Below are 27119 nucleotides of genomic sequence, written 5' to 3' on the forward strand. Positions count from 1 at the left end.
TGAAGAATTGCACAGTGCACCATCATGCATTAATACTACTCATTACAGAGGTCTCCAGGAAGCCTGCACATAATCATTCGTGGCCCGAGATGTACTGTGTCATACATAGCTGATAAGGAATCTTTACTTGCTGCCAACACCTAGTAGCTTCATGTGGCTGAGATAAAAAACCGAGCAACAAAGAAAACAGAAAAGCGAAGAATGTATCATTCAATGCTTGCTGCGGTTGTCATGACAGGATAATCCTCGTCATAACCAACTACACGAGATGTCACTATCAAAGCTAACCAGATGAGCTGTCTGTAGAACAACCTGAACAAGTACATCCACCAGGCACTATATCTTAATAGCATCTCTAGCTTGATTCTATTAGTTGATGCAAAGTGAATCTAAACCTGCATAAAAGGAGCCAAGACCAATCTCTATACATGAGCTGGGATCAATTCAAAAAATTAAAAGGCCTCTCCATCAGGCAACTAAGAAAAACACCATCAGAAGAAAGCCACCCCTCCCATTCCTATCCACATCTTAAAAGTACACTAACAATCACATCTTTCTTCACTTCTACTGGTTTCTCAAGCAACAGTAGCAGGGTATGAAGGAGCAGCATCTACACCAGATAACTCAAAGGATGGCAGTAGCCATCCATTCCTCTTGGCATGCTCTACATAGAACCTGAACTTCTCCTCGGCATTTGGAATGTCAAGTGCCAGATCATCAAGCCCATCCCTAATCCTGACAAATCCCTTAGTCATCTGGTTTATGGTGATCAATCCTTCCCCGAAGCACTCCTGCAACAGATCCAATATCCTGTCATTTTTCTTCTCCATAGCCATAACCAGTGCCTTCTTCACCACCTCATGGTTGAAGAATGGCATCCCAAGCTCCCGGATGCATTGGCAAGCTTCACTAACCACACCCCCACTTTCATACTCCTCCAGAAGCTTTGTTATCTTGTCTTTGGCATCTTCAACGGCCCAACCAGTGCCCCCCCCCCAGCATCTTAAGATCCTCTCACCTGCATGGCGAGCAGCAAGAAGTGAGCGAGCCATGTGAACAGTCTCACTCCCACTGCAATTAGGTGGCAGTCTGCTGCTAATCTCCTCCAAATTTAGAGGGACCAGGACATCATCGATAACTGCCCTGGCTAAAAAAAGTGCAAGCTCATTTGAGGCATCCAATATGTCAAGTGCAGTATCTTCCGCAGACTCCAGAAGCATGACAAACCCATTAACTATGTCATCAGTTGAGAAGACCTCGGTATGAAGTGCTGAAAGTAGAACAGATGCCATTTCTTTCTCCCTGTTTTTCCTGTCCATGGCAAGAGTGATCAGCTTCTTAAGGAAAATTGGGTTGAACTCCGGAGCTGCTAGATCTTCAAGGCTTCTGATGAGTTCAGGAATGTCATCTGAGAGAAAATATTCATGAATGATTGTCACAGCCTCTTCCTTGAAGCTTCTCACGTTTTTGTCTTCTTCTCCAAACTCACCGTCCTCACCTGATGGTTTGAGAAACAAAGGGTCCAGCCATCCCTCGGAGATTGCCTTCGGGACCAGCGATTGAAACAAGGTTTTTGCAGATGGTATGTCTAGTGAAAGGTCATCAAGACTCTCTGCAAGCCGACCAAATCCCTTAGCCATCTGACTAGAACTTATTAGGCCCTCTTCTGCTGCTTCTTTTAACAGTTTCAATATATGTGCCTCTGCTGTTTGGATTTCCATCGCAAGGATTAGAGCTCTTTTAACAACTTCATGATGGAAGAAACTTACCCCCAACTCCCTTATACACCTGCAGGCCTCACCAGTATCACCACTCTCAACATATTCCCTCAATAAATCTGCTATCTTTCTCTTGACCTCCTCAACTGTAATGTGGGTGCTGCCACCCCATCGTCGTTCCACAAGTTCGGCATGGTGAGGAGCTGAAAGATAGCTCTTCTCAGCAGTTTGTATGACCTGAAGTCCTTTTGAGGATTCTGAGAGAGTTTTTGTTGCTTTTGTCAGGAAAGCTGGAGGGAGGATATCATCAACCACCGCACGTGCAATGAACAGTGCTAGAATATCAACTGCATCAAGTATGTCAAGTGCCAGGTCATCAGCAGATTCAAGAAGCATCATGAATCCCCAACTGATCTGAGCTGAGCTGATCACATCAGCATAGAGAGCTGAGAGTAGAACTGAAGCCATTTCCTTCTCCTTATCGTGCCTGTCCATGGCCATGGAGACAAGTTTCTTGACAAAGTAGTGATGATACTCAGTTGATCCTAGTTCTCTGACGTCAGATGCTGCCAACTCCACATCACCTGTGCTGAAGTATTCCTCTATCATGGAAACCACAGCTTTCTTATATTCATCAAAGGGATCAGATATCGTAGAACCCACAAGCTGATATGGTTCCTGGATGAAATCAAGAAAAGGAGAAGATAAATATAATTGCATGAAATTCTATCCCATTAAAGTAAAGATGTAGCTAGTGGAACCACAAGCGATAGTTGCATGCCCGGCCAACGAAAATAGAAAAATCAACTTTCAAATGTATATAATAAGGTAGACAAGCTGAAACCATGTGAGAACAATAACTACCTCGCCACTGTCATAGTTGGGATCATTCCGATCAACACATGAGCCACCATCAGTGTCAAGCAATTTACCCCATGTGCCTTTGCCACCAGCACCATCTGTTACCATTGTTTTAGAGGGAAAACAGCTAATCAATATAGACAAATAAGCAATTGCTTCGTTAAGCAAACAAGCAAAAGAAGCAGAAATGAATGTGTGCTGCTTTAGTAACATTCTATGCAGAACAAATATCAGAATCAGCCAATAATCCAAATAATACTGGTTCCTATATGTGGTCATGTAGTCATATGCACTGAATTTTGTACAGAAAAGGTCATTGTCATCTATCAGAAATAGATAGAAAGAGGAATGTGTGGAGGCCAAGGGTCTCTCACCACAGGCCTCACACAGAGTCTCCCCTACTCCCCACACATGTGAAATATTAAAAACCCTCTTATGTCTTAATTTTCTCTATTAGAATTTAGAATCTATCATTACTCCTCCCTAAAAAAATTATCGTTAATTCTCTCCCCCTCTCTCTTCAATAGTTGATGTTTGTAACCCCCCCCCCACCCCAAAATCTCTTATTTCCTATTAAATATCTTTGAAACTCTTTTGACCCTCTCTAATAATACATGGATATAAATTAGATGGATTGGATGGGGTTAAGGGCCAACCCTAGACCAAACTTGAACATGGACCTTAGCCTGGAACCAAACTGATGTCAAAACCTAAATTTTCCAACCCAAACCCACCCAAATTTCTGTTCAACCCCATGCAATTGCATGGGTTTTCTCACTAGTATAGAAAGATTCCCAGCAAGTTCCCCTCTTTTTGTTGCTTACTAAATCTCCAAAACCTCCAACTTGGGCACTTATAGTGAATTTCTAATAGCACATAAAACAATAAAAACATACCAGAGTATCTTCTACTTAAAAGTGGCTCATTAATTGTAACTCCATACCAACAATCTATCTAGCTTCATATGCAATGTGTGCCACATTCACACTCGTTTTTTTTTTACCAATTGCCACATTCACACTCTTACAGTTCAGTGCAGAAGTTTTTCCGTAGACTAGTTTATAATAATGTCAAAGCACAACAAAGTATGTGGTAGATCCTTCACAACTAAACTTACAAAGGTAATTATTTACCAAAAAAAATTACAAAGGTACTTAATGGAACACTTGAAAATGAGTTACAAACTCTTTGACTATAATTTTCCTTTATTTGGTTTCTTCTCAATTGATTTCAGGGCCCATAATTTAACAAAGAATATGGCATCATACAGAACAGGAATGGCAGAGCAAGACTCATGTAGCTGACCCCATATAGTTGGGACAAGTCTTAAATGATGGTTTGGTTGCTCCACAAAAAAAAGGAAAAAAAGTCCACATTCTATATGGGTTCCACGCTTCCAGTACCTATGTTACTTGAGCAAGAGAGAGAGAGAGAGAGATTTTGACAATGTGGTTTTGTTTTTAATAATCTATTACATGCATAGTTGTTGAGGCACCTAGGCAATTCTAGGAGACAGTGGGGCACCTAGCAATAAGAATTTCATAAAATAAAAACAGTTTTTCCTCGTTGTCTAGTTTTATACACAATTCAGCATGCATATTAATTGGAAAAATAACAACTTTCTTTATTAATAACATTAAATTTCTCTCAAAACATGGCAATTCAACATATCAACAACAATATTATTTCAATTACTCTCATTTCAATACTTTCAAAAATGATGCTGATATAATAAGTATTTAATAAAGCAATTTCGTATCAAATTAGCAACTAAAGAAGGTTATAATTTTATATGATAAAATTTAAGACAGAGTAAGTAAAAGAGAAAAAAACAAGGATGGAGATGTTTTATTTAATGTAAGAGAGAATGAGAGTAGAAAAACAAAAAGAAGGAAGAAAGAAACTTCTTTATATTTCTATTATTTTTTTCCTTATTTGCTTCTCAAAACCTTTGGATCCATTATATTTCTAAAGTAGAACTTTAAAACATATTATATATATATATATATATATATATATATATATATATATATATATATATATATATTTATGTATGTATTGTAGCAGAGGTTTTTTGGGGGTTTTAATTCTTTTTGTATTTGGGCGCTCTCTTAGGGCATTTATGTAATTTTCCTGGTTAGTATAAAGTTTTCTTTGGGTGTGAATAAAAACTCACCCAACTCTTTCAAAACATCTTCTCTTTTCTCCTTCTCTTTTTGTTACTTCACAATTTGATAGCAAAGCGGGAAGTGATCTTGGAAGAGCTTCCTCTGCTGACCCTCGAAACTGGTGGATGATGTCAGCAATCCGTACAAGTGCTGGCGATAACCCGTGAAACTTGTTCTGTTTTTGTACCCTGTTTTTAGGGAGTTTTTGGTATGATTCTCATCACCATTTGATGCCGCCTTCATTTTTCCCGATTTTTCAATTAAAAATTTACAAAAAAAATACAGGTTTGATGTATTCATTTTTTCCTCCACATTTGAGAGTGTTTATTGCTTGGGAACTGTTTCTCCCATGTCATTTTTCTTCTCTGGAGTTATGGGAAGTCATTTCATATTTTTCTGAACCTTGGTTTTTTTTGGGAGATATTTTTCTCCACTTATATTGCCGCCAACTTCAGTTTTGACCCCCTATTGGCTTCCAACCACGTGTTGACTTGTGTTAGTGGGTTTGGTGTGTGCTGGTTGGATATTGGAGTGTTGTAAGGTTGTTTTGTAGCTTGACCAAGATAGATGGAATCATCTAAGCAACTACAAAGGGTTTCTAGAGTGCTCATGGGTAATGCAGATACTTCTAGTGGTATGATAACCACTATAAAACTTGATGGAATCAACTTCCTAAAGTGGTCCAATTTTCCAAACTTACAATTAGAGGAAGAGGTAAGCTTGGGTTGATTACAGGCAAGGAAGTGAAACAAAATCTGATGATCCCAAGTTTGCCAAGTGGGAACAAGATAATTCTCTTGTTATGTCATGGCTGGTCTGTTCGACCCAGCCACATATTACCCATAACTATATGTTCTCCCACGCCAAGGACATTTGGGATCGTGTTACTGCTACATATTCCCAAACAAGGAACACTGCTCAGGCCTACCAACTTCAAAGGGAAACTTCAAATATGTGTTAGCGAGAGGACAATGGCTATGTACTTCTCTTCCTTGTAATCTCTCTGGGAAGAAATAGATCATCTAGAGGCCTTGGAATGGAAGAATCTTGAAAATGGAGAACAATACAAAAAATATATTGAGAAGAATAGAGTGTTTGACTTCTTGGCAGGTTTGAATGTAGAGTATGATTTTACCCAGCAAAATATCTTGAGTGGATATATTATATCTCTTGTCACGACATACTCCTTGGTGCAAGAAGAGGAGAGTAGGAGGGATGCCATGATGCAAACTATAATAAGTGAACATTGTGCTTACGTGTTCGCTAAACCCAAGAAAAGTGTTAACAGACAGGGTGTAAATGAGAAGACTAATGAAGTGGTGTGTGAATATTGCAAGAAACCAAAACACACTAAGGACCAACGTTGGAAGTCAAATCCCCATTTGAAGCTTGAGAAGTTTAAAACATCTAAGAAAGGAAATGCCCATCTTGCTATTGGGAGAGTTGATTGTTTTCCTCCTTTTGTTCAAGCTGCTTCACATGATTCTTTAAATGTGATATAGAAGCTTAGGAGCCTTCTAACTTAACTTGGGAAGACTAGGTCCTCTACCTCCATGGGCTCTAGTAATCCTTCTTTGCTCCTAGATTGTGGACTCTGGGGCTAGTGCTCACATGACTGGTATGCCTTCCCACCTTACCTCTTATAAGTTGGCTCCAGGGAAAGATAATATCACTATAGTTGATGGATCTCAACTCCAATTTCTAGTATGGGTGAAGTTAAGCTCACTCATAATCTTTCCATGAGCTTTGTCCTTCATGTTCCACAACTGCACAAAAACCTTTTTATTTGTTAGTTCCCTTACCAAATCCCATAACTGTCCAACGACCTTTTTTCCCTCACATTGTGTTTTTCAGGACCTAAGCACGTGAAGGATGATTGGAACTGGGCATGAAGTTGATGGAGTTTATCTTTCTGATCATGTTCCTAAGCAAGGATTATTGTGCCAGATTAAGTCATGCCAAAATGGGAATCTGTCTTTTGCAACTGTGGCATTGTCGTTTTGGTCATCTGTCTTTTAAGTCTATTAAGTTTTTGTTTCCAAACTTGTGTCAATCTATGTTCATAGTTTTCAAGGCACCAAGGCGAGGCTAGGCAACAGGGGGGCACATTGTCACCTAGGTGATGGATTTTTTTAAGTAAAAACCACATATCCTAAGGTAGTTCCCCAAGTTCCATAACCATCTTTCCTTGATAACTGTCTATAATTTTTATAAACTTCATGTTTAAGTCTAGAAAATCAACATATTTATGAAAAGAAAAAGAAGAAAGAAAATTAAAAAAACATAAGGGCTGAACCCCTATTTTTTGTTATAGGAAAAGAAGAAAAGAAAAGGTGGAAGAAGAAATATGTTGATTAGACAAAATTTTAAGTTCTTCCCTTACTTATTGGTTCAAACTTTGAAGTCTTTGAGGGTTCAATACAGCAGTTAGCAATGTTTGTGTTGATTAAACCCTAACAAATAAGAAAATAATAAAAAGAAAATAAACACAAAAAATGAATATTTTTGTTATGTCTATTTTATAATTACAATCACAAAAAATAACAATATAGAAGTATTTTATAAGACAGCATACAAAACTGCTTGGCGATTGGGCTACGCGAACCTCCAAGGGCACCTTTTCGCCTAGGCATCACCTAGGTGTCACCTTGACAACTATGCCTGTGTCCAATTCAAATCTACAATGTGAAGTCAGTCATCTCTCAAAGCAATGTAGAACTACATATTCTGCAAGTGATAGAAAAAAATGATGTTGTTTTTAACTTGTTACATACTGATGTTTGGGGTCTATATTCTATCCCTTGCATTGGTGGCTATAAATACTTGCTTATTCATGATTACTGAAGATACATTTAGTTATATTTGATGACGAGTTGAGATGAAGTCCCCCCCATTATTCAATACTTTTTTAAAATAGTGGAAACATAATTTGAAAAGAACATCAAGATAATAAGGTCTGACAATGCTAAGGACTACTTTGAAAAACATCTACATATCTTTCTTGAAGAAAAGGCGGCAATCCACCAAAGCTCATGTTCCCATACCCCTCTGCAAAACGGGGTAACAGAGAGAAAAAATAGACATGTGGTTGATGTTGCTAGAAGGCTACTTTTTTAGATGCATGTGCCCACTCACTTCTGGGGAGATGTTGTTGAAGCTGTGGTGTATCTCATTAATAGGCTTCCTTCATGGACCCTACATCTCCAATCCCCTCATCAGCTTCTATTTCCTAATGATCCTACTTTTTGTCTTCCTCTCCAAGTCTTTGGGTATAGTTGTTTTGTTCATAATATGAGTCCTTGCCTCAAACTTGATCCTAAGTCCATCAAGAGTGTTTTTCTTGGTTATTCCCCTATCCAAAAGGGATACAAGTGCTTGGATCCCCACTTTGGTCAGTGGTGTGTGTCTAAGGATGCTACCTTTCTTAGGTTTACTCTTGTTTTTCCACCCACCTCACCTTTCTCTTCAGGGGGAGAGTATCAGTGAGGATAAGACCCCATTTTGTTATCCTGTTCTTGCCTCTGTAGATACTCCTGGTGTGTCTTCCCTTCAACCTACTTGCAATTGCAGTATTCCGACTCATGTTTCCCATCAGCGATCTTGGCAGTAGTGGTTCATTAAGTGTATAAGGATTGCTCCTGAAGCTAAAAGTCCACAACAATCTACTCACTCAGTTCCAAGTAACTCTGTAAATAATCTTGAACCTGAATTTCCTTTTCCTTCTAGTACTAAGTCTAATATCTCTCAGGATGACCTTGACCTTCCTATTGCAATTCAAAAAGGACAAAGGAAGTGTACTGCCTATCCCATCACTATGTTTCTTATGATGCCCTATCACCTTCATACTATGCCTACATCTCTGCCATTTCTAATGTTTCTATTCCTCTTAATGTTATAGAGGTCGTGCTCATTGGGCATTTTCTATTATATACCCCTTCGGTATCCATTGTCCATGTATTTTGTTCTTCCTCCTAGTCTTTTACAAAATACAACAAAAGGCTTAGAATGGATTCAATCGTTTCAATTGCAAGGACCTACAACAAGGACAATTAAAAAAAAAAGACTTGCTAAGGTAACTTGTTTTAAATACATCCCAAATCCTAACATTACTAATATTGCAATAAATAAATTCCAAAAATGCATTAATGAGAGATATAAAACTAATAAGCATACTAAAAGAATTAAGCCTTATGCAACCAGGTCCATCAAAAGTAAAGAGAAGAAAATATCACATTATAAAATAATGACCATCTTACCTCTTTTCATACTAGGTCAATCAGAAGTAAATTGAAGAAATGATCACATTATTAAATAATGACCATCTTACCTCTTTTCATACAAAACTAGAACTAGGCCTAACATGTTTAGTAGAGAAACTTGATACGGCCAAACTGACCATCAGTCAAAAACCACCAAGTGGCAGCATGTTGGGGGGGGGGGGCAAAGTTGTCAATTGACAAGCTGACCTGACCTGACCTATACGAACAGATCCAGCACTACCTCATAACATGCACAATAAACACGTGGCCGAGCTGATCAGAACATGCCAACACCTTCCATGTAGGCCCATTGCCTACCACGTGCATACGTGTCAACTGAGGAAGCGACAAGTGGACCAAGTTTCAACCACGTGTGAGAGACGCGTCGATCATTGGATGAAGCCCCTTTCCTATAAATGGGTGAGCCCCCCATTCATTTGGACACAACTCAACACTTCATTATGCCACTATGCACAAGACACGTCGAACACCTCGGCACGCGAGCTCATTAGCTCATCACCTAGAGCTCTCTAGCTCATCACATGGAGCTCTCTAACTCTCCTCATGAGCTCTCCAACTCTCCACACAAGCTCTCCAACTCTCCACACAAGCTCTCCAGCTCTCCTCGCGAGTTCTTCAACTCTCATCAAGAGCTCTCCACACAAGCTCTCACCTCATCTTACTAAGCTCTCCGGCTCACCTTCTCTTCGCTTGGCTTTACTGACTTAACCATCAAAGTCCACGCCCCTAGGATATCACCTAGGGCCTCTGACATCTCTTCTGGTTGCAAGTGTCTCTTAGCAGCCAAGGTGACACTCCGAGGAGAGGTCTCCCTTAGCAGTCGAGTCAAGGTGACACCTTACTCCAACTTCTCATCTTCTCCCTTGTGGCCAATTTTAACATCAACAAAACCAGTTCAAGAGATACATGGTTTATATTCTAGTCCAATAGTCCAAGTTAACTCAATAAAAGTGGAACTACCACCTGTTCTCTTAAGGATTGACATGTAGAGAACACATAAATACAATAATCTCATAGTTTTAGGGAATTGAAAAACACCATCCAATGGTTAAAAGGACCATGTGGAAAGTAGGAAGACTAGTAGGGAAACATCATTCATAAAAGTCATGGAATTAAAGAAAGCAATTTAAGGCTAGGAAGATAGACTATACCCAATGTAACATGTGGGGTGCTTTGTACAATCTTCCTCCTACATATTTATATTCTTTCCCCAAATCAATAAAATTTTCCAAGTTAACAATTAAGGGAAATTCTATTTAGTGGTGCCAAGGAGTTGGCCTTGGCATCTTTCATGTCTCTTAAATGAGACGAGAGGCATTAGTTACTACGAGTATCCAAGTAAGATTAATAGCTAGTGAATTTAATAGCATTGCAGATGGGCTTACTAATGTGGAGATCAGGAGCGCTTTGTATGTAGCCTAAGCGTCATCTATCCAAGTGTCCATAGGTGTTTGGAACTTCAACCTCCAAAAGCATGGCATGGGACATGGTGATAATTATTATATAATAACAATATATAATTTCAGAAGTGGTACATTTAGAGAGACCAAGAGGGCTTTGTATGAAGCCTATGTATCAGCTACCCAAGTGTCCACGGGTGTTTGGCACTTCAACCTCCAAAGCATGACGTGGGACATGGTGATAAATAATATATAACAACAATATAATTTAAGAAGTGGTAAATTTAGAGAGGGACTCTTTACTGATCATGTCTTTTCTCATGATATCTTGTTTATGGGTGATAAATACCAAGGCTCTTTGCTGACTTCAACTTGAAGTATCACCAAGATGCTACATAAAGTATTTTGTGAAATGCTGAGTGTTGGCACAAAGGCACAGCTAGAACCTTTAATTTTCATTTTTGAGGTTTCCTGGTAGTGCTGGTGACAACTCCATTCCCACTTTTTTATTAAGAAAACAAAGAACCAACTGGCCATTCAGTAACTCATTGGAGACTAATACATCATTTTTCAGTATGCATCATTTTCTTTCTTTTATTAAGAGCAGTGTTGTTATACTCAGACCATCAACAAAAGCCTCACAAGCATACAAGGAAAAAGGCACTATTACAAATTACAGCCTGGCCCTAGGCATTCCCACTTAAGACTATCTCTTCCAACCCTGACCACACCAATGAATCTGCCAACATATCAGCATTCCTTGGAACCCATTTGAATGAGATGTTCAAATTGGCACCCAAGGAGTGAGCCAGTCTCAACAGAGGTTTGAATTGCCCAGGGATCTGATGTTGTGATTCATCCAGCTTATAATTATTTCACAATCACCTTCCAATTCCATATTTCTCCTACCCTGAATCACCGATAATTTTGGGCCTTGAATTAGGGTCATCAATTCTATCCTTAAGGAATTTCCAAAGCCAGCTGGACCTAAATATCTCAAGACTATATAGCCACAATGGTTGCTAACAACTCCCCCCAATCTGGACTTCCCTAGATTATGTAGACAGCACCCATCAAAGCTTAATTTACATCCCCTTGTAACTAGAGGGGACCAGTCGACCACCCTTTGAGGCCTATTATTCTGGAACCCAGTCACAATATGCCACCCCCCAATAAATCATTTAGATTGACTCCATCACATTCCTTACAAATCAATGCCCAATGTGCAACTCTAACCATTGTAAGATCAATCATTTCCTCAACCTTCTTGTACCTCTCTTCAACCACAAATCAGTATAAAACTTTATCTTGGTTCCATCACCCACTTTATATCTGATAAAAGAAATCAAACTACAATAGGAAGAAGTTAAACCTTAAGATGGATTGGTATCTTTGACCTGGTTCAAGTGAGTTTCTTTATCAAAGCTATTAGCATACTTCTCATATTTGTTGGTGATGGTGTTTTCAAAAACACCGGAGGCATACACTTGGAGGTGCACCTCTAGGCTAGGCACTAAGAAAATGCTTGGAGACGCAGCCTAAAAGCATTTAGCTACTTGAGGCATTTGTCTCCAGCATAGAGGTTTACACTTCTAGCCTAGAGGCATGTAAGGCATACACCCCTATTGCACTTTATACAAGAGGCTTATGCCTCTTATGCTTTTGAATTTAAGCCACTTTTTTACAATAAAATGCTATAGCTAAAGTGGGGTAATCATTTTATCATGTTCCCCATTATATATTAACATAACCCAAAGGATGAAAACCCTCCAAATTTGTTTATTATAGTATTATCAAAATGCCAATGTATGAATTTGCCAATTACCCCTAAAAACTAATCATAGCGCATTATATATGAACCCAATCAGACCATAACAAAAACATATAAAACATCCACAACACGTATGCCTCCTTGTGCTCAGAGGTTTACACCTCTTGTGCTTTAAATTACATGTCATGCCTCCAAGTAGCAGAATGCCTCATGTCACACCTACGCATTTAAAAACACTGACGGTTGATGACAACAGTCCAAAGAGCATTGAATTCAAGGGGGAATCTCCACAATCATTTAACAAGAATTGTGTTCTTTGGCTTACGCACCTGCTCCTGATAAACAGGATGACTTCCTTTTTCACACCTGCCATCCCAAAGGAAGTTACACTGAAGCCATTCAAGCTAGTTGTAGATTTTAGGATGGACTCAAAAGGTAGAGAGAGTAAGTAGGCAAATTGGCTATGGAATCCTTTATGAGCATGGTTCTACCACCTTTTGAGAGATAACCCTTCTTCCACAAGGCCAACTTCTCACACTTTTCCAACACTAGATCCTAGAAGGTTTTAGGTTTCCTACCAAGCAACATCCACAAATAGGAAATGGGGAACCTTCCACTTTTACAATTTTACATCCCAACACCTCCTTGAAACTCTACAAAAGATTCCCATTGGCAAAGTTTATTCCCATTTTGCTGCTTTTGTTAAAATACAACTGAAGTCTTGACACCAACTCAAAGCATAGAATTACCCTTTTCAAATTAATGATGATTTTCTAGGCCCACCTCTATAAGCAAAATTATATCATTTGCAAATTGATGACGTGTAATAAGGACTACATCTCTGCCTACTTCAAACCCTTTCACTAGATTTTGTGAAGAAACTCACCGACATACCATATTACCGTAGTTCCTATTGTATTGTATCTAACTGATGTACATTTTATTATTTTCTCTTCAACCCTGCAAGGGCTTTTCTGTAATTATGTTCTGTTGCCATTCAAGGGCCTCTCTATAAATACTCTAATTTCATTATCTATATAAGGGCCCCTTGGGATAGGGTGTAAGCATCCATTCTTCAACCCTAGAATTCTGTATTCTGCTCTGGGTTTGTTGTCATGGTATCAGAGCAGGTTGCACTAAAATTTCTGCTATTCCCTTTCTCATTTGTTGGGCATATTAGGGGTTTTGTTCTCTGGGTGTTTTGACTGGTGTTAGGGTTGTGCTCTTCAACCCTAACCCTAGTTCTTCTTGGAGGCTTCTGTCTGGAAGGATTTCTAACTGGTTGTGTCGCCAGATCTGTTTTTTCTCACTCAGAAAACCAGTGGGAACTGACAAGTCTTGGAGGAGTTCTGGTCTTCTCTCCTGAGTGGCAGCAGCCTTTTTCCTTCTTCTGTGTACTGACTCCAGGGCGGCAGCAGCTTGGCTCCTTATGGTTCATTCTTGAACCCTTTTTTTTTTGTTTTCCCATGCTTCAGACTGAGGAACTTCAACAAGCATAAAGCCTTCTCTTCAAGCTGCTTTGGAAAACTTCTCATTTCAGGTTGGTGTATCTCACTATTGTCTTAATCGACTATTATCAATCCTTGGAACCCTAGTTTTGTGCTGCCCTAGGGTGTTTTATTTTCAATTATCAGTCCTTGGAATCCTAGTTTGTGTTCTCCTAAGTTTGTGCTGTTCTGGGCTGTTTATCGGAGGATTTCGATTCCTCTATAGAGTGACTTATCCTTGCTGAAGTTCCTCTGGTTTGGTATTGTTTGGGGATCAGACTTCATTGCTATTTGATATTAATATTTTTTTCTTTTGAGAAATATTGTGTTCGGATGAGGTGATTCACTGCCAAGTTTATTGCTGATTTAAGTGAACATCAGTGTTGCTGTCCTTTTCCTAGGTAGATTTTGCTTATTTAAGATGGCTGGAAAGATGGACTTTCTAACTACAGTATGTGGAAGTTCCATTTTGATTTCTTTGCAAAGGGAAAGGGGCTTGAAGGTTACTTGAATGGGACTATGTAAACCTGATGAGGTGATAGTAAAGCCTATAAACAATGGAAACTGGACAATGGAAAGTTAGTCTCCTGGATTTTGAGCTCCATTGTGCCTCACATTGGTGTTAAAATGAGAAGACTGAGGACCGCCTATGAGATGTACTCCTATTTGAAAAAGGTTTATCATCAGTCCAATATGTCACGGCAATACTAGATGAATCTGAAATCTTTGCCTATTGCTAGGGGAACAAAAAAATACAAGAATACTATGTAAGATTTATTGATCCCTGCGCTGAATATGAACTAGTTCATACTGAACATTCTGGTTTTGTTGAATGTGTCAAGTATTTGTAGAAGCATTTTGAAAATAGAAAGGTGAACCAATTCCATAATCAGGTCAAATATTTTGAGCAGAGGAACTCTTCTAGATTTAGACTCTATGACGAGAGAGTTATTGAAGGAAGAAACTAGATTCTTAACTATTGCAAACATAGAAGGGAAACATCTTGATTCAGGGACTGATATTGTTTTTATTGCACGTAGGAATAAGAAATCTGGTGGAAAACCCATATGAATGTAAGGGATATGGAAATATAGCTTCATATTGCAAAAAGAAGAATGTCTACACCTATTGCAAACAACACGGACATATCATTCCAGACTGACCTATTCATCCATCCAAGGGTCCCATGAAGAAGAATCAGCCACGAGCTTATCAAGTGCCTAAGGGACAAGTGTCAGATGCCTCTACTGCCAAAGGAGAATCCACTACTTCCATGAATAAGGAAGAGATATGACAACTGGTATCCTCTACTATCTCATCTGCCTTCTTTGCTATCAGCCTATCTAGTGAGTTCTCTGGTTACTACTCTTCTCCCTCTCAAGTTTGGATAATTGATTCCGGTACTAGGGCCTACCCTAAACCCTCAAACAGACTTTCTGAGAACAATCATAGACATATTGCCATTGCTAATGCTGAGAAACTTACATCATTGAGAGTGATGATTTATGTATCAAACTTTCCCCCTCAAATTCCTTGTCTCTTGCCAAGACTTACCTTGTTCCTAAACTTACTGCTAATCTTATTTCAGTTGATCAATTATTTGATGAAGGTCTCATTCAAACCTTTTCCTCTGATAGTTGTTTGATTCAGAACCGGCACATTGGGAAGGTGAAAGGGAAGAGACGTAGGTTGAGTTGCTTGTTTGCATTGGAGTTTGAGAAATCACAATCAACATCATCCTCTACTTAATTGAGCTCTTCTACATTGAGTTTGTTTCGAGTCAAAGAAACTATTTCTAGGATTTGTGGCACAAACATTTGGGTCACCCAAACTCTGAAAAACTTAAATATTTGTTTGAATCTGGTTTTGTTAAAACTAGAATTCCATCTATGACATCTTTTGATACATCTTGTGTTTCTTGTTGTCTAAGTAAGAGTCGTATTTTACCATTCACTCACTGAGTTGAACATGCTACTTCACCTTTTGAAATTATACATAGTGATGTTTGGACTTCATCTTTTGTTTCTCGAATGGGATACAAGTATTTTGTGTTGTTCATTGATGACTGTACTAGGTACGCTTGGATCTATTTTCTCAAACACAAATCAGAAGTTTTTCCAACCTTTTGTTGTTTCATACCATGATTTGAATTCAGTTTCAAGCAAATGTGATGACCTTATGATCAGACTTGCGGGGGGGGGGAAATACAATGATGTTGAATTCCTAGTCTATTTGAAACATCATAGCATACAAGTCCAACGATGTTGTCTATACGCTCAATAAAATGGTGTGGCAAAAAGAAAGAATGGCTACATTCTTAGTGTTGTAAGGACTCTTCTACAAAAGTCACATGCGCCTCCCACGTTCTACGTGATGGTCGCTAGTACGGTAGTGCATCTGATTAATTGTATCCCTTCATCTGTTCTTGCTAATATATCTCCTCATCAAAAGCTGTTTGGATCCCCCCCCTGATCTTTCCCATCTCCATATCTTTGGGTGTCTATGCTTTGTTCATATTCCCCCTCGCAAAGCTTTCAACTCAATCTACCATGTGTGCTTTTATGGGATATAGCCCTAAACACAAGGGATTCCTTTGTTATGATCCCTTCACACATGGTATTCGTATTTCTCAAAATGTGATATTTCTTGAACATATCTACTTTTTTTCAAGAATTGCCAAGTTATCTGCACCCTTTGTTTCAGTTTTGTATTCACCCTTTCCTACACCTCCAACCCCTCTTCCTAGTCTAGATCCTTCGCCCATCACAGACAACCTTGTAAGTAACGCTCTAGTTTCAGATTCCTCAATTATTCCTCCTATACCTTCACGTTGTTCTACTCGTATCATTAGACCACCTAACCGCTATGGTTTTCCTTCAAACTATAGCTGCTCCTTCGTTGTTTTGTCCTCTATAGATATTCTCCGTTCTTACCAATAGGCCAGTAGCAGCCCTCGGTGGCGAGATGCCATGGATGCAGAGATTCAAGCTTTGCATGAGAATGACACCTGGGACCTCGTCCCAGCACCTTCATATGGCTCTATTATTGGGAGCAAATGGGTCTACTCCATCAAGCTAAAATCTGATGGGTCTTTGGACCGCTACAATGCTAGGCTTGTGGCACAGGGATACATGCAAGAGTTTGGCATTGACTACGAGGAGGCATTTGCTCCAGTGGCCAAGATCACTATAGTCCATGTTCTTTTAGCCCTCTCTACTTCACATTCTTGGACTATTTTTCAATTAGATGTGAAAAATGCTTTTCTACATGGGCATCTAAAGGAAATAGTATATATGAAGCCTCCTCCAACTCTAAGGTACTGTAGTGATCCCTCCCTCGCCTATCGGCTAAAGAAATCCCTCTATGGGCTAAAAGCCTAAAACAAGCCCCTCGAACTTGCTTTGAAAAATTCAGAGATGTTGTGCAAGTCGGGTTATAGCCAGAGTGTGTTGAACTACTCTCTCTTTGTTTGGAAAAGACCCCAGGACCTTACCATTCTCCTACTATATGTGGATGACATGTTCTTGACTAGAGATGATATAAAAGGAATTCAGGACCTCTAGTCTCTTACCCACAACTCCTTTCACAAGAAAGATATAGTCCCTCTTAACTATTTCTTGGGACTGGAAGTTCAATGAAGCTCCCAGGGATATTTATTTGCCAACACAAGTATGCTTCTGACCTTATTAAGTTGGCCAACCCCACTAATGATAAACGAGTTGATACCCCCCTTGGAGTTGAATGTCAAATTGTCCAATTCAGAAGGCTCCCTACTTCCTAACGCCTCCCTTTATCGAAAACTCTCTCATTTATCTCACCATGACTCGTCCTACCATCTCACATGCAACTCAAGTTGTTAGTCAGTTTGTCTTTGCTCCTCATCAACCTCATTTGGCTGAGGTACATCGGATCATCCGCTATGTTCGGGGCTCCTTATCATAGGGTCTTCTCTTCTCTTCATCTTCTTCTATCCAACTGCGGGCCTATACTGATGTAGATTGGGTTGGATGCCCCGACACAAGACATTCCACAACCAGGTGGTGTGTCTTCATGGGTGACTCTCTAATATTATGGAAATGCAAGAAACAGCAAATTGTTTCCAAGTCCTCTACGGAAGCAGAGTACAAGGCAATGTCATATGTTGTAGTTAAGTCGTTTGGCTTTAATCTTCATTTAAGGAGTTGGGTCATTCCTCTCCTGCACTTTATCCGCAACTTGTTTCATGAAAGGACGAAGCATAATGAGGTGGACTACCACTTTATCCGCAACTTGTTTCCTACGAACTCTATCTCTCCCTCATGTTGCCTACAATATGCAAGTTGTTGACATCTTCACCAAGGCCGTGACGAGGTCCAAACACTTATTCCTTGTAAGCAAACCGATGCTCATGCCTCTACATCATTTTGAGGGGGTGTGAAGAAACCCACTGATGTACCATATTACCATAGTTCCTATTGTATTGTAGCTAACTGATGTATATTTTATTATTTTCTCTTCAGCCCTACAAAGGCTTTTCTGTAATTATATTATGTTGCTCTACAAGGGCCTCTCTGTAAATACTCTAATTTCATTATCTGTATAAGGGCCCCTTGGAATAGGGCCTAAGCATCCATTCTTCACCCCCTGAATTCTGTATTCTGCTCTAGCTTGTTGACAGATTTAAACTCGTTGCCCTCTAAATAAAGCTGATTAAAGATTTCAGCTACCAAGGTGAACAATAAGGGAGATAAAGGGATTAGACAGATAAAAGTGGAGTTATTACCTTTGTTTACAATAGCTAAATGATAGAAGTCTTTGAAAAGTTGAAACCTCCATAAAATTTGCCTTGATGACGTCCCATCCCAATTGTTTAAAGTATGTCTTCTACCATCTCAATTTCAATCAAGCTCGTTAAAGTAGCTTAAAAAGGCACTAGTGATCTCCTCAGGAGCCTCCACTTCCTTTTGCCCCACTTTTTATCTTTTTTTTTTTTGATAAGTCCTTTTGCCCCACTTTTTATCTTTAATTTTTCCTTCTACTAGAGGCATAATTATGGAAGAATTTGAAATTATTATCTCCTTCTTTTAGCCATCTAATCCTTGATCTTTAGTTCAAAAATGCTTCTCCTCTCCTCACCACCTTCTCCCAATCTTTTCTTAAAGTCAATCTTCTATTTATCCCCCCTTCATCTAAACTCCCATTATGCTCCTTGATATCTAACTCCCCATTAGGATTTTAAGTTTTTCACCTTTGAAGGCTTTTAAGCACCTCCTTTCACCATTAATTTAAATTCCTTTTCAGAAATTTTAGCTTTTGTAGGAACCGAAAACCAGCCCAACCTCCAACCCTACATTATTTATTCCCACACACACACACACACACACGTGCATGCACACAGCCACCTTTTGGTGAAAATCCTCATGTTCAATCCACACCTTTCCCAATCTGAAGGGAGCTCTTCCTCTTAATACTAACTTTGTCTTCAAAACAATTAGCTAGTGATCACAAGTGCACTTGGGTCAGATGACTCAGATCTCCTGAAAAAGCGTGGGAAAATGCTACTCCAGTCAATGGTCAGTAGTAATTTGTCCAACCTACAACTATTCTTGTTTTCCTGCATTGGACCAAGTGAACTTTCCATTTTGGAGAGGAAGCTTTTTTATTGGAAATGGTAACTTCATTAACACAATATTAAGATACAAATCATACAATATTTATTACAGCATTGCCCTGAATAAACTCTCCCAAACAGTCCCTTGTTTGGCTAAGGTATCAGTTAGCCCATTAGCCGATCTTCTTGTCCACTTGAAGCAAGCACCAGTCACCCTTGTTATGTTGAGGATTTCCCTAATGGGTTGTTTATATATCCAGGCAACAAACTTGGTGTAACCCCAATTGTTTGGCATATCTTACACCTTGAAGCAAAGCTATCACCTTCACAGTTTTCAACCAGTGGATTCTATATATGCCCTCAGCTGAGAAGTCTTTAAACAAGTTCAATGTTTTCAACTAGTGGATACTACAGTTTCCTCCTTGGATTTTTCTTTTTTTTTTATCAATAACACCATCTTCATTAAATTAAAAGAAAAGAGGGAATATGGATGCAAAAGGGGAGATGATAAAATAACTTAGCCCCCCCAAAAACAAAAACAAAGGGAATGCAAAGAAGAAAGATTAAAAATTAGCCCAAAAAGCAGACTCCCTATTCACTCATTGCTTGGCCAACCCATTCGCAAATGAGTTGGCACTCCTCTTCACCCAGCTGTACTGAATCTCAATGTCCGTACCCAGCCATAAGAACTGTTTTTTTTTTTTCATTGTTAAAGTTCCACAAACCACTGTCCTCTGTCTTCAACCAACTAACCACCACCTTCGAATCACCTTCTAGGATCAAATGGCTGATATTTAATTCCTTTGCTCTTCGAATTCCTTCAAGCGCTGCAAGGATCTCAGCCCTAAAAGAGTCACCTTCTCCAATAGGGCTAGAGAATAAAGCAGTAACAATCCCTTCCTCATTCCTGAAGACTCCTCCAATCCCATAGGGCCCTAGATTCCTTACACTGTTGCCATCAAAATTCAGCTTTATAAAGCCCGAGGGGGGAGGAGACCAAAACAGATAAAGAGTCCTCTTGCATCTAGCAATGGAAGCAATCTCTTTCCAGTTTCTTAGCAAGTCATCCACAGGAAAATCTAAAAACAACTCCATAGATTTTAGCCAGTGGACAGCCCTTAAAAGGATTCGATCTAACAATTCTTCCAATGTTCTTTCCTTGTCGGAAAAAATGCGTGACTTTCTTTCTTCCCACAATGACCCGCATACCGCTGCCCTAATACACCTCCACATAGTCTTCCCTCGCTTCCTAGGCCAACAAAAAAAAGGAGAAAACAAACCTTGGACAGTCTCCGGAGGATACCAAGAACACTTAAAACGGGAGAAAACCCACTCCCAAACAGTTTTAGTAGCCTTACAAGAGACCATGAGGTGGCAGCCAGATTCCCCATCAGCTTTACAAAGAGCACATCTATTAGGAAGTAGACAATAGTTGGGTCTCTTTCTCTGAAGTCTAAAGTGTTGATTCTTTCCAGGAAAATTTCCCAATAAAAAAAACCAACCCGAGGAAGAATAGGCCTGCTCCAAATTTCCTTAACTGGAAAGGACAACCCAAAGGGAATAGGAGGCTGAGTTAAGGTTTCAAAGAATGAAGCACAAGAAAAGGTACCAGAGCTAGAAAGGGTCCAAAATCTAGTCTCTTCCTTAGCAAGGTTTAGGAAGACAATCTCAAGGGAGGCTAGCAAAGTTGCCAAGCTATCCATGTCTGTATCCCTAATTGCTATGCATGCCAAGGTTCCATCCAAAGCCAGAAGTGGAGGCTGAAGGGACCAAGAAATAAGATATGGGTTCATTTTTCAAGTCTGATAAAGCATACAAGGAAGGAAATTGGTCCTTTAGAGGAGAATCCCCGACCCAAAGTTGTTCCCAGAATTTTATTCGGTTACAAGAGTTTAGACCATATCTGATCCAAGGGGAGAAAACTAGAAGCAGATCGTGAATGGATTTCCAAAGAGAAGCAGCTGAAGCCCTTGCCAAGATTCCAGGATTCCAACCATTGTCTTCCATCCCATGAATGCTAGCCACAATCTTAGTCCACAATTTATCCCTTTCCAATGAAAACCTCCACAATCACTTCCCCAGTAGAGCCATATTCCTTTTCTTGAAATTACCAATCCCAAGACCTCCTAGTTTTTTACACCTAGTGACCACCTCCCAACTCACCCTATGATCTCTCTTCTCCTCTCCAGGCTCCTAGAGAAAGTTCCTTATTAATTTTTCCAAAATATTTGAAACCTTTGAGGGGATCTTAAACACTGACAGATAGTAGACAGGTAGGTTAGCTAGGGTAGACCTAATGAGAGTGACTCTCCCACCTAAAGAAAGATAATTTCTCTACCAGGCCGCCAGCCTCTTCTCAAACATCTCCACAACCGGAGCCCAAAGGCTAACACTCTTAGGGTTATCTCCTAAAGGGAGGCCCAAATATGTCAGGGGCCAATCCGAAATTGCACAACCTAGCTCACCTACAAATTCCCTTAGGTCCCTTTCGTTCACATTCACTCCCGCCACACAACTCTTATCAAAGTTTACCTTGATGTTAGATATCTGCTCAAAGAGTTGTATTGTCAACCTTAGATTCCGGATCCAATTGAAGTTCCCTCCTTCACAGAAAAGGATAGTATCACCTACAAACTGTAGAAGTGTTAAGGGAACCTCCTCCCTTCCTACTCTCCACCCTCTTATCAAATTCCTCGAGTCTACTCTATGGATCAATCTCCCAAGCACATCAACAATTAGGGTGAAAAGAAATGGGGAAAGAGGATCTCCTTGTCTTAGACCTCTCAACGCAGGAAAGAAGTCAACCACAGTCCCGTTCACCAGGATAGAATAATGACAAGTCCTAACACAGCCCCAGATCCACTAAAACCACCTGTCTCCAAAACCAAAACTCCTCAACACCTCCATCAAGAAAGACCAATCAACCAAGTCATAAGCCTTCTCCAAATCCAATTTGCAAACCACTCCCTTCTTCTTTGACTTCCTAAAGCTCTCCAAGATCTCATTTGCAATGAGAATCTGATCGGTGATCTGTCTTCCCTCCACAAAAGCACCTTGGTTGGGTGCAATAATAAAGAGGAGCACCTTCTTTATCCTGAGAGATAGCACCTTTGCAATGATTTTGTACAAGCTAGTCACCAGACTAATAGGTCTAAAATCCTTTGGTTGAGAAGCATCTTTCTTCTTTGGGACTAAAGCAATGAAAGTTGAGTTCAAGCCCGGGTTTATAATACCCCTCCTGTAGAACTCCTCAAAAATTGATCTAAGATCATTCTCCAAAATATCCCAACAATCCTGGTAAAAGGCCATTGTGAACCCATCTGGACCCAAAGCTTTTGTCCTATCCATTGAGAATACTGCTTCATTTACCTCCTACATATCAAACCTTTTTTCTAACCACTCTCTCTTCTCTGCACTTAGAGTCGGCCTATCCAATCCCTCCAACCACACTCTCCCATTCATAGGCCTTCTAAAAATAGATTTGAAGTGGTTTACTAGAGCCTCTACCATTTCTGCCGAGTGGGACAGCACTGCTCCATCAACTTCCAAATTAGAGATGAAATTCTTCTTTCTCCTCCCATTTGCCATTGAATGGAAAAACATTGTGTTTCTATCTCCCTCCTTTAGCCACTTACACTTGGATTTTTGCCTCCAACTTAATTCCTCCTTAACCAAGATGTCCTCCATCTACCTCCTCAAAATCCATCTCAACTTCCTTTCTTCCTCTCCAAAGGAACCTCTCTCTTCCTTTAGGTCCAAATCCTCGATTTGCTCCACCAGAACTTGTTTTCTCTTCTAATCTTCCAAACTCCAGCATATTCCACTCCTTTAATTGTGATTTTAAGTATTGGAGTTTCTTGTGGAACCTCATTCCCTCCCAATCAACTACCGGATTAGCTTGCTCCCACCACTCTCTAATCTTCTCAATGAAACCCGGATGAGTCAACCACATGTTTTCAAACTTGAAAGGGGTAGGCCCAACTCCTCTTAATTCCTCCTTGACCAACACTATAGGCCAACTTCACCCAATAATCTCCACTCCTTTAAAGATCCTATTATTTCTTTCTACCTAGACTAACCAGAGGATAGTTGCTCTTGTGGCTCTCCACATAATTCTTCCATGCCTCTTTGGTTTCCTGAAAAAGCTGGGGTCAAATAGGCTCACCACATCCGAGGGAGGTGTCCAACTACAACCAAAGAGAGAAGATAATCAGGACCAAATAAAGAACACAAAAGGACATGAGGCTAATTGGTGTGTCATGTGTGATCATCTCACCAAAACCCAAACAAAGGCTACAAACATGGGGTGAAAGGCAAAAATTTGCCCTTTTTCTTTACAACACACCCAAAGTAAAATCATGCAAGCAATGCTAGTGAAACTAGAAAAATCCCTCGTGCTTCTAGTTCTAGTTGATCTTTTCCCATTGAAGTCTCCTCCAACACACCAAGGGATGTCATCAAACTCATGAATCAAGTCCAATTCTTCTTTAAATCTTCCACTTCCATATGGAGAATTAGGGTCATGGACACTAGTTGGGATCCAGTTGAAGCCATCAATTTTATTGGTGAAAAGGATAGAAATGGAAAATTCCCCTTTGTCTATTTCAACCCCAAAGACTTCCTCTTCTCTCCAAATGATGAGAATTTCCCTATAAGCACCAACATCAGTGAGAGTAGACCATTTTCTTCCCCTCAAACCCCAAATGGCTTTTATTAATTTATTGTCAACCAGCTACTTTTTTTGTTTCTTGCAACACTACAAGGTCTGGGCCTTCCCTCCTTAATGCATCTTTCACAAGACTCCTCTTCAATTCTCCTCCCAAACCTTTAACTTTCCAGCTTAAAATCTACCCGCCCCACCCAAAAGACCTGAAACCTGATCATCTATACTTCAGTGCAACTGTTTTAGTTCCCTATTGGTTTCCTTCTTCAATCCCTTTTCTGTTTTGGCTTAACTTCCATTTTTCCCCATGTTCTACCTATCATCAACGATTTCTCCAAACTTCTCTATACTCTATACTCCTAGTTTCCTGGCCATCCCCGTGACCTTGCTATCAAATTGTGTCTCCCTTCTACTGTTTGCATTAAGACGAAGGCCTTCTTCCACCCCACAGTGTGGAGCAAAATTATTGGTCACACAGCCTGGAAAATAGCTATCAAGTTCAGATAATCCGCTCTCCATGAATTATGGGCACCCCACTTTCTCGTAAAACTGTTATAACGCATTTGAATACTACCTATCCGTGTAGGTCACATAAATGAAAACCGTGTATAAATCTGAAGGTGTAAAACTACTCACCAAAATCAAATAAAAAAATAAGTAAAACCGAGCCTTTATGGGAATGTTTGCCGAGACTCCACTTTAAACATCTTGAAGCATTTTTCTTAGAGTAGCTTGAAATGTTCGTTGAGGAAGTCTAACAAGTATGGGCATTAGGGATGCAAAATTAGCTCAATCCACAAGGTCCAAGGACCAACCGTGAGTTACAACGGAAGATGAATTATTGGAATCAATTAGACAAACAACTTGATAAATGAAATATATCCACGTGCAGACATTTATCACTCGGAGACGTTTTAACTGAAATGTCGCGTTGATCAGGGATAAATAAGGAAGACAACTTTAACCAGCCCTAGAAAGAAACTAGAGTTAACCATCTATATATATATCGAAACCGACAAACTCACCCTTCTTCACGCGCACAAGCTTGCCAGAGTGTGATCGGCGCACATGCCTGACAGCAATGCCACCCGTAGGAGCTCTCCCACCAGTTGAAACTTTTATGTGATGTTCAGGAAGCAATGATGTAGGAGATTTCGGTGACGAAGACAGGATCTCTGAATTCAAAGACGCTTGTCTCAACAATTCCCTCTGCTCATTGGTCAGAAATCCCTCGTTTGAAGCCATTTACTATCAAAAAGTCAAGAGAACAAAGCCCGTCGTAAGACTACCAAAATTCGATAGCGATCTCACCAAATAGAAGATTTCCGTTCGTTTACCACAATCTTTTTGGAAATCAACGTTCAAAAACAGATAAACCTCACAAATGGAAATGTAAAAATAATAAAGAAACAGTAATCGCAACTGGACAGTAGTGGCACCTTATGAGCTTTACCTCGAATATGTATACAAGCATAAAAAAGGAAACAGCAAGTAACAAGAACCTCTGCACTTCAAGCGGACAAAAGCAGTGACTCAAAACCCTAATCCGACATTGAAGTTGCAGAGATCTTTGTGGACTAATGCTTCTGGCCTTGGCCCGGATCTCGAGCCAAGACAGGAGAAGCACTTGGATGACGAGCGACCAACAGCAAAAAAGAAAGTCGATCGAAGACAAGTAGAGTTGGACAAACCCCTGCTAGAAACCCTAGATTCTAGCAAGCTGCAGATCCGGAAGTCGCTCCCGCCTCGGATTAGCCCCTTCTCTCTTTCAATTGATTGGAATAAAAGAAAGAAACTGAACTAGAAAACGAGGGATAGTCGATAGATCATAGATGAAGATAGATGAAAGAGCGGGTAGGGGTCGTCGGAGGGGTTTTATAGGGGAGGTTTCGGTTAAACGAACACGTCACCAGGAAGTTTTGAGCATATCCCTTCTAGTGCCCACGTGGCATTGGCCTAAAGCCGAGGTGGCTGTCCTATATACGTCCTCCAGGCTCCGGTCCGGTGGGCTGAGACGAGTCTTAGGACTGGAAAAGTGGGAGTTAGGTTTCGCTCCACTTGATCTATACTCGCAACTTCCCTGTTCCCTTAATCAAGTATTTTAATGAATTTTGATTGGTAAAAACTCTTTCCGTATCATAGATTTCCTCTTTTAATTAATTCGATTTCTTCCGACATAAATCTGTGGGAAACATGAACATGAGTTGATGACCCGTTCTCTTGAGTTCATGTCGTCTAGGGTTATTCATTGTCCTACTGTCCGTACACGTGGATATCGTGATTGGCCCAGTATCCACCGGTTTCTGTAGATATTCGAACTGCCTGGGCAATCTACACCGTTGATGCATGCAGCACAAGGACTTTGAGCATGTTCCAAAACATGGTGCCACCGTGGCATTTCATTTCAAGGGAATTAGATGTTCATCCAAACAGCGGCCGCTGGTGACAGAATCACATGGCACAAGGTTTGGACTTGGATAAAAAGAGAGAAAATTCTGCACTAGTATCCTGTACTTTAGGTCAAGTGATACTTTGGTCCCTGAATTTTTAAAATGTGATAATTCAGTATCAAAACTTTTAAAATGTGACAATCTAGTACCTATGTTAAGTAGTTGTTAATCGATTATTAAATAGTGTTTGAAAAAGACACAAATACTCTTTGAGTGCCATATAATTTTCTTTATCAACCATGTAAACATTGACAAAAAATTAATAATCTTAAATTTTTGCCTTTTATATTCAAGAAAGTTAGGGTCACCAAAATTCCCACACAAATGTGACCCCATTTTTCTTTAATAGAACAAGCAAATATTTGGAATTGTTAATTTTTTGTTAACGTTCAAATGGTTGCTAAAGAAAATAAAATGACACTTGAAAGGCTTTTGTGTCTTTTTTCAAATGTCACTTAATGGTAGGTTAACATCTGATTAACGGTAGGCATTGGATTGTCACTTTTTGAAAGTTTGGGTACTGAATTGTCACATTTTTAAGTTCGGGAACCAAAGTGGCACTGGGCCCAAAGTACAAAGTACTAATCGGGAATTTTAAAAATTCAAGTACTAAATTGTCGCATTTTAAAGTTTGGAGGCCAAAAGATCATGCAAACGTGCCCCCGACTTTCTTTAATGGAACAAGCAAGGATTTGGAACTATTACTTTTTTGTCAACGTTTAGATGGTTGA

At 39.8% G+C, this 27119-nt stretch overlaps 1 protein-coding gene across 8 annotated transcripts; it reads right to left on the bottom strand.

Annotated features, from left to right (window-relative positions):
• Positions 1–26009, bottom strand: LOC148862616 (MA3 DOMAIN-CONTAINING TRANSLATION REGULATORY FACTOR 1-like). Of its 8 annotated transcripts, none has more exons than XM_088977605.1 (5): positions 25392–25786; positions 24964–25186; positions 7323–7408; positions 2583–2677; positions 1–2396 (listed from the first exon to the last, which is right to left on the bottom strand). In XM_088977605.1, the coding sequence occupies exons 3-5, from the start codon at positions 7378–7380 to the stop codon at positions 576–578; spliced, it is 1974 nt and encodes a 657-aa protein (XP_088833731.1). In that variant the 5' UTR covers positions 7381–7408; positions 24964–25186; positions 25392–25786; the 3' UTR covers positions 1–575. The 8 variants fall into 8 exon arrangements, with proteins under 8 accessions (XP_088833731.1, XP_088833733.1, XP_088833730.1 ...); XM_088977607.1 differs by having other exon boundaries at positions 7323–7425; positions 25630–25782; XM_088977604.1 differs by having other exon boundaries at positions 7323–7425; positions 25392–25782.
• Positions 26010–27119: the final 1110 nt, after the last annotated feature.

Source organism: Nelumbo lutea, chromosome 3, assembly GCF_056320005.1.
Source record: "Nelumbo lutea isolate HS-2025 chromosome 3, American lotus-T2T, whole genome shotgun sequence".
Taxonomy (NCBI): Eukaryota; Viridiplantae; Streptophyta; class Magnoliopsida; order Proteales; family Nelumbonaceae; genus Nelumbo; species Nelumbo lutea.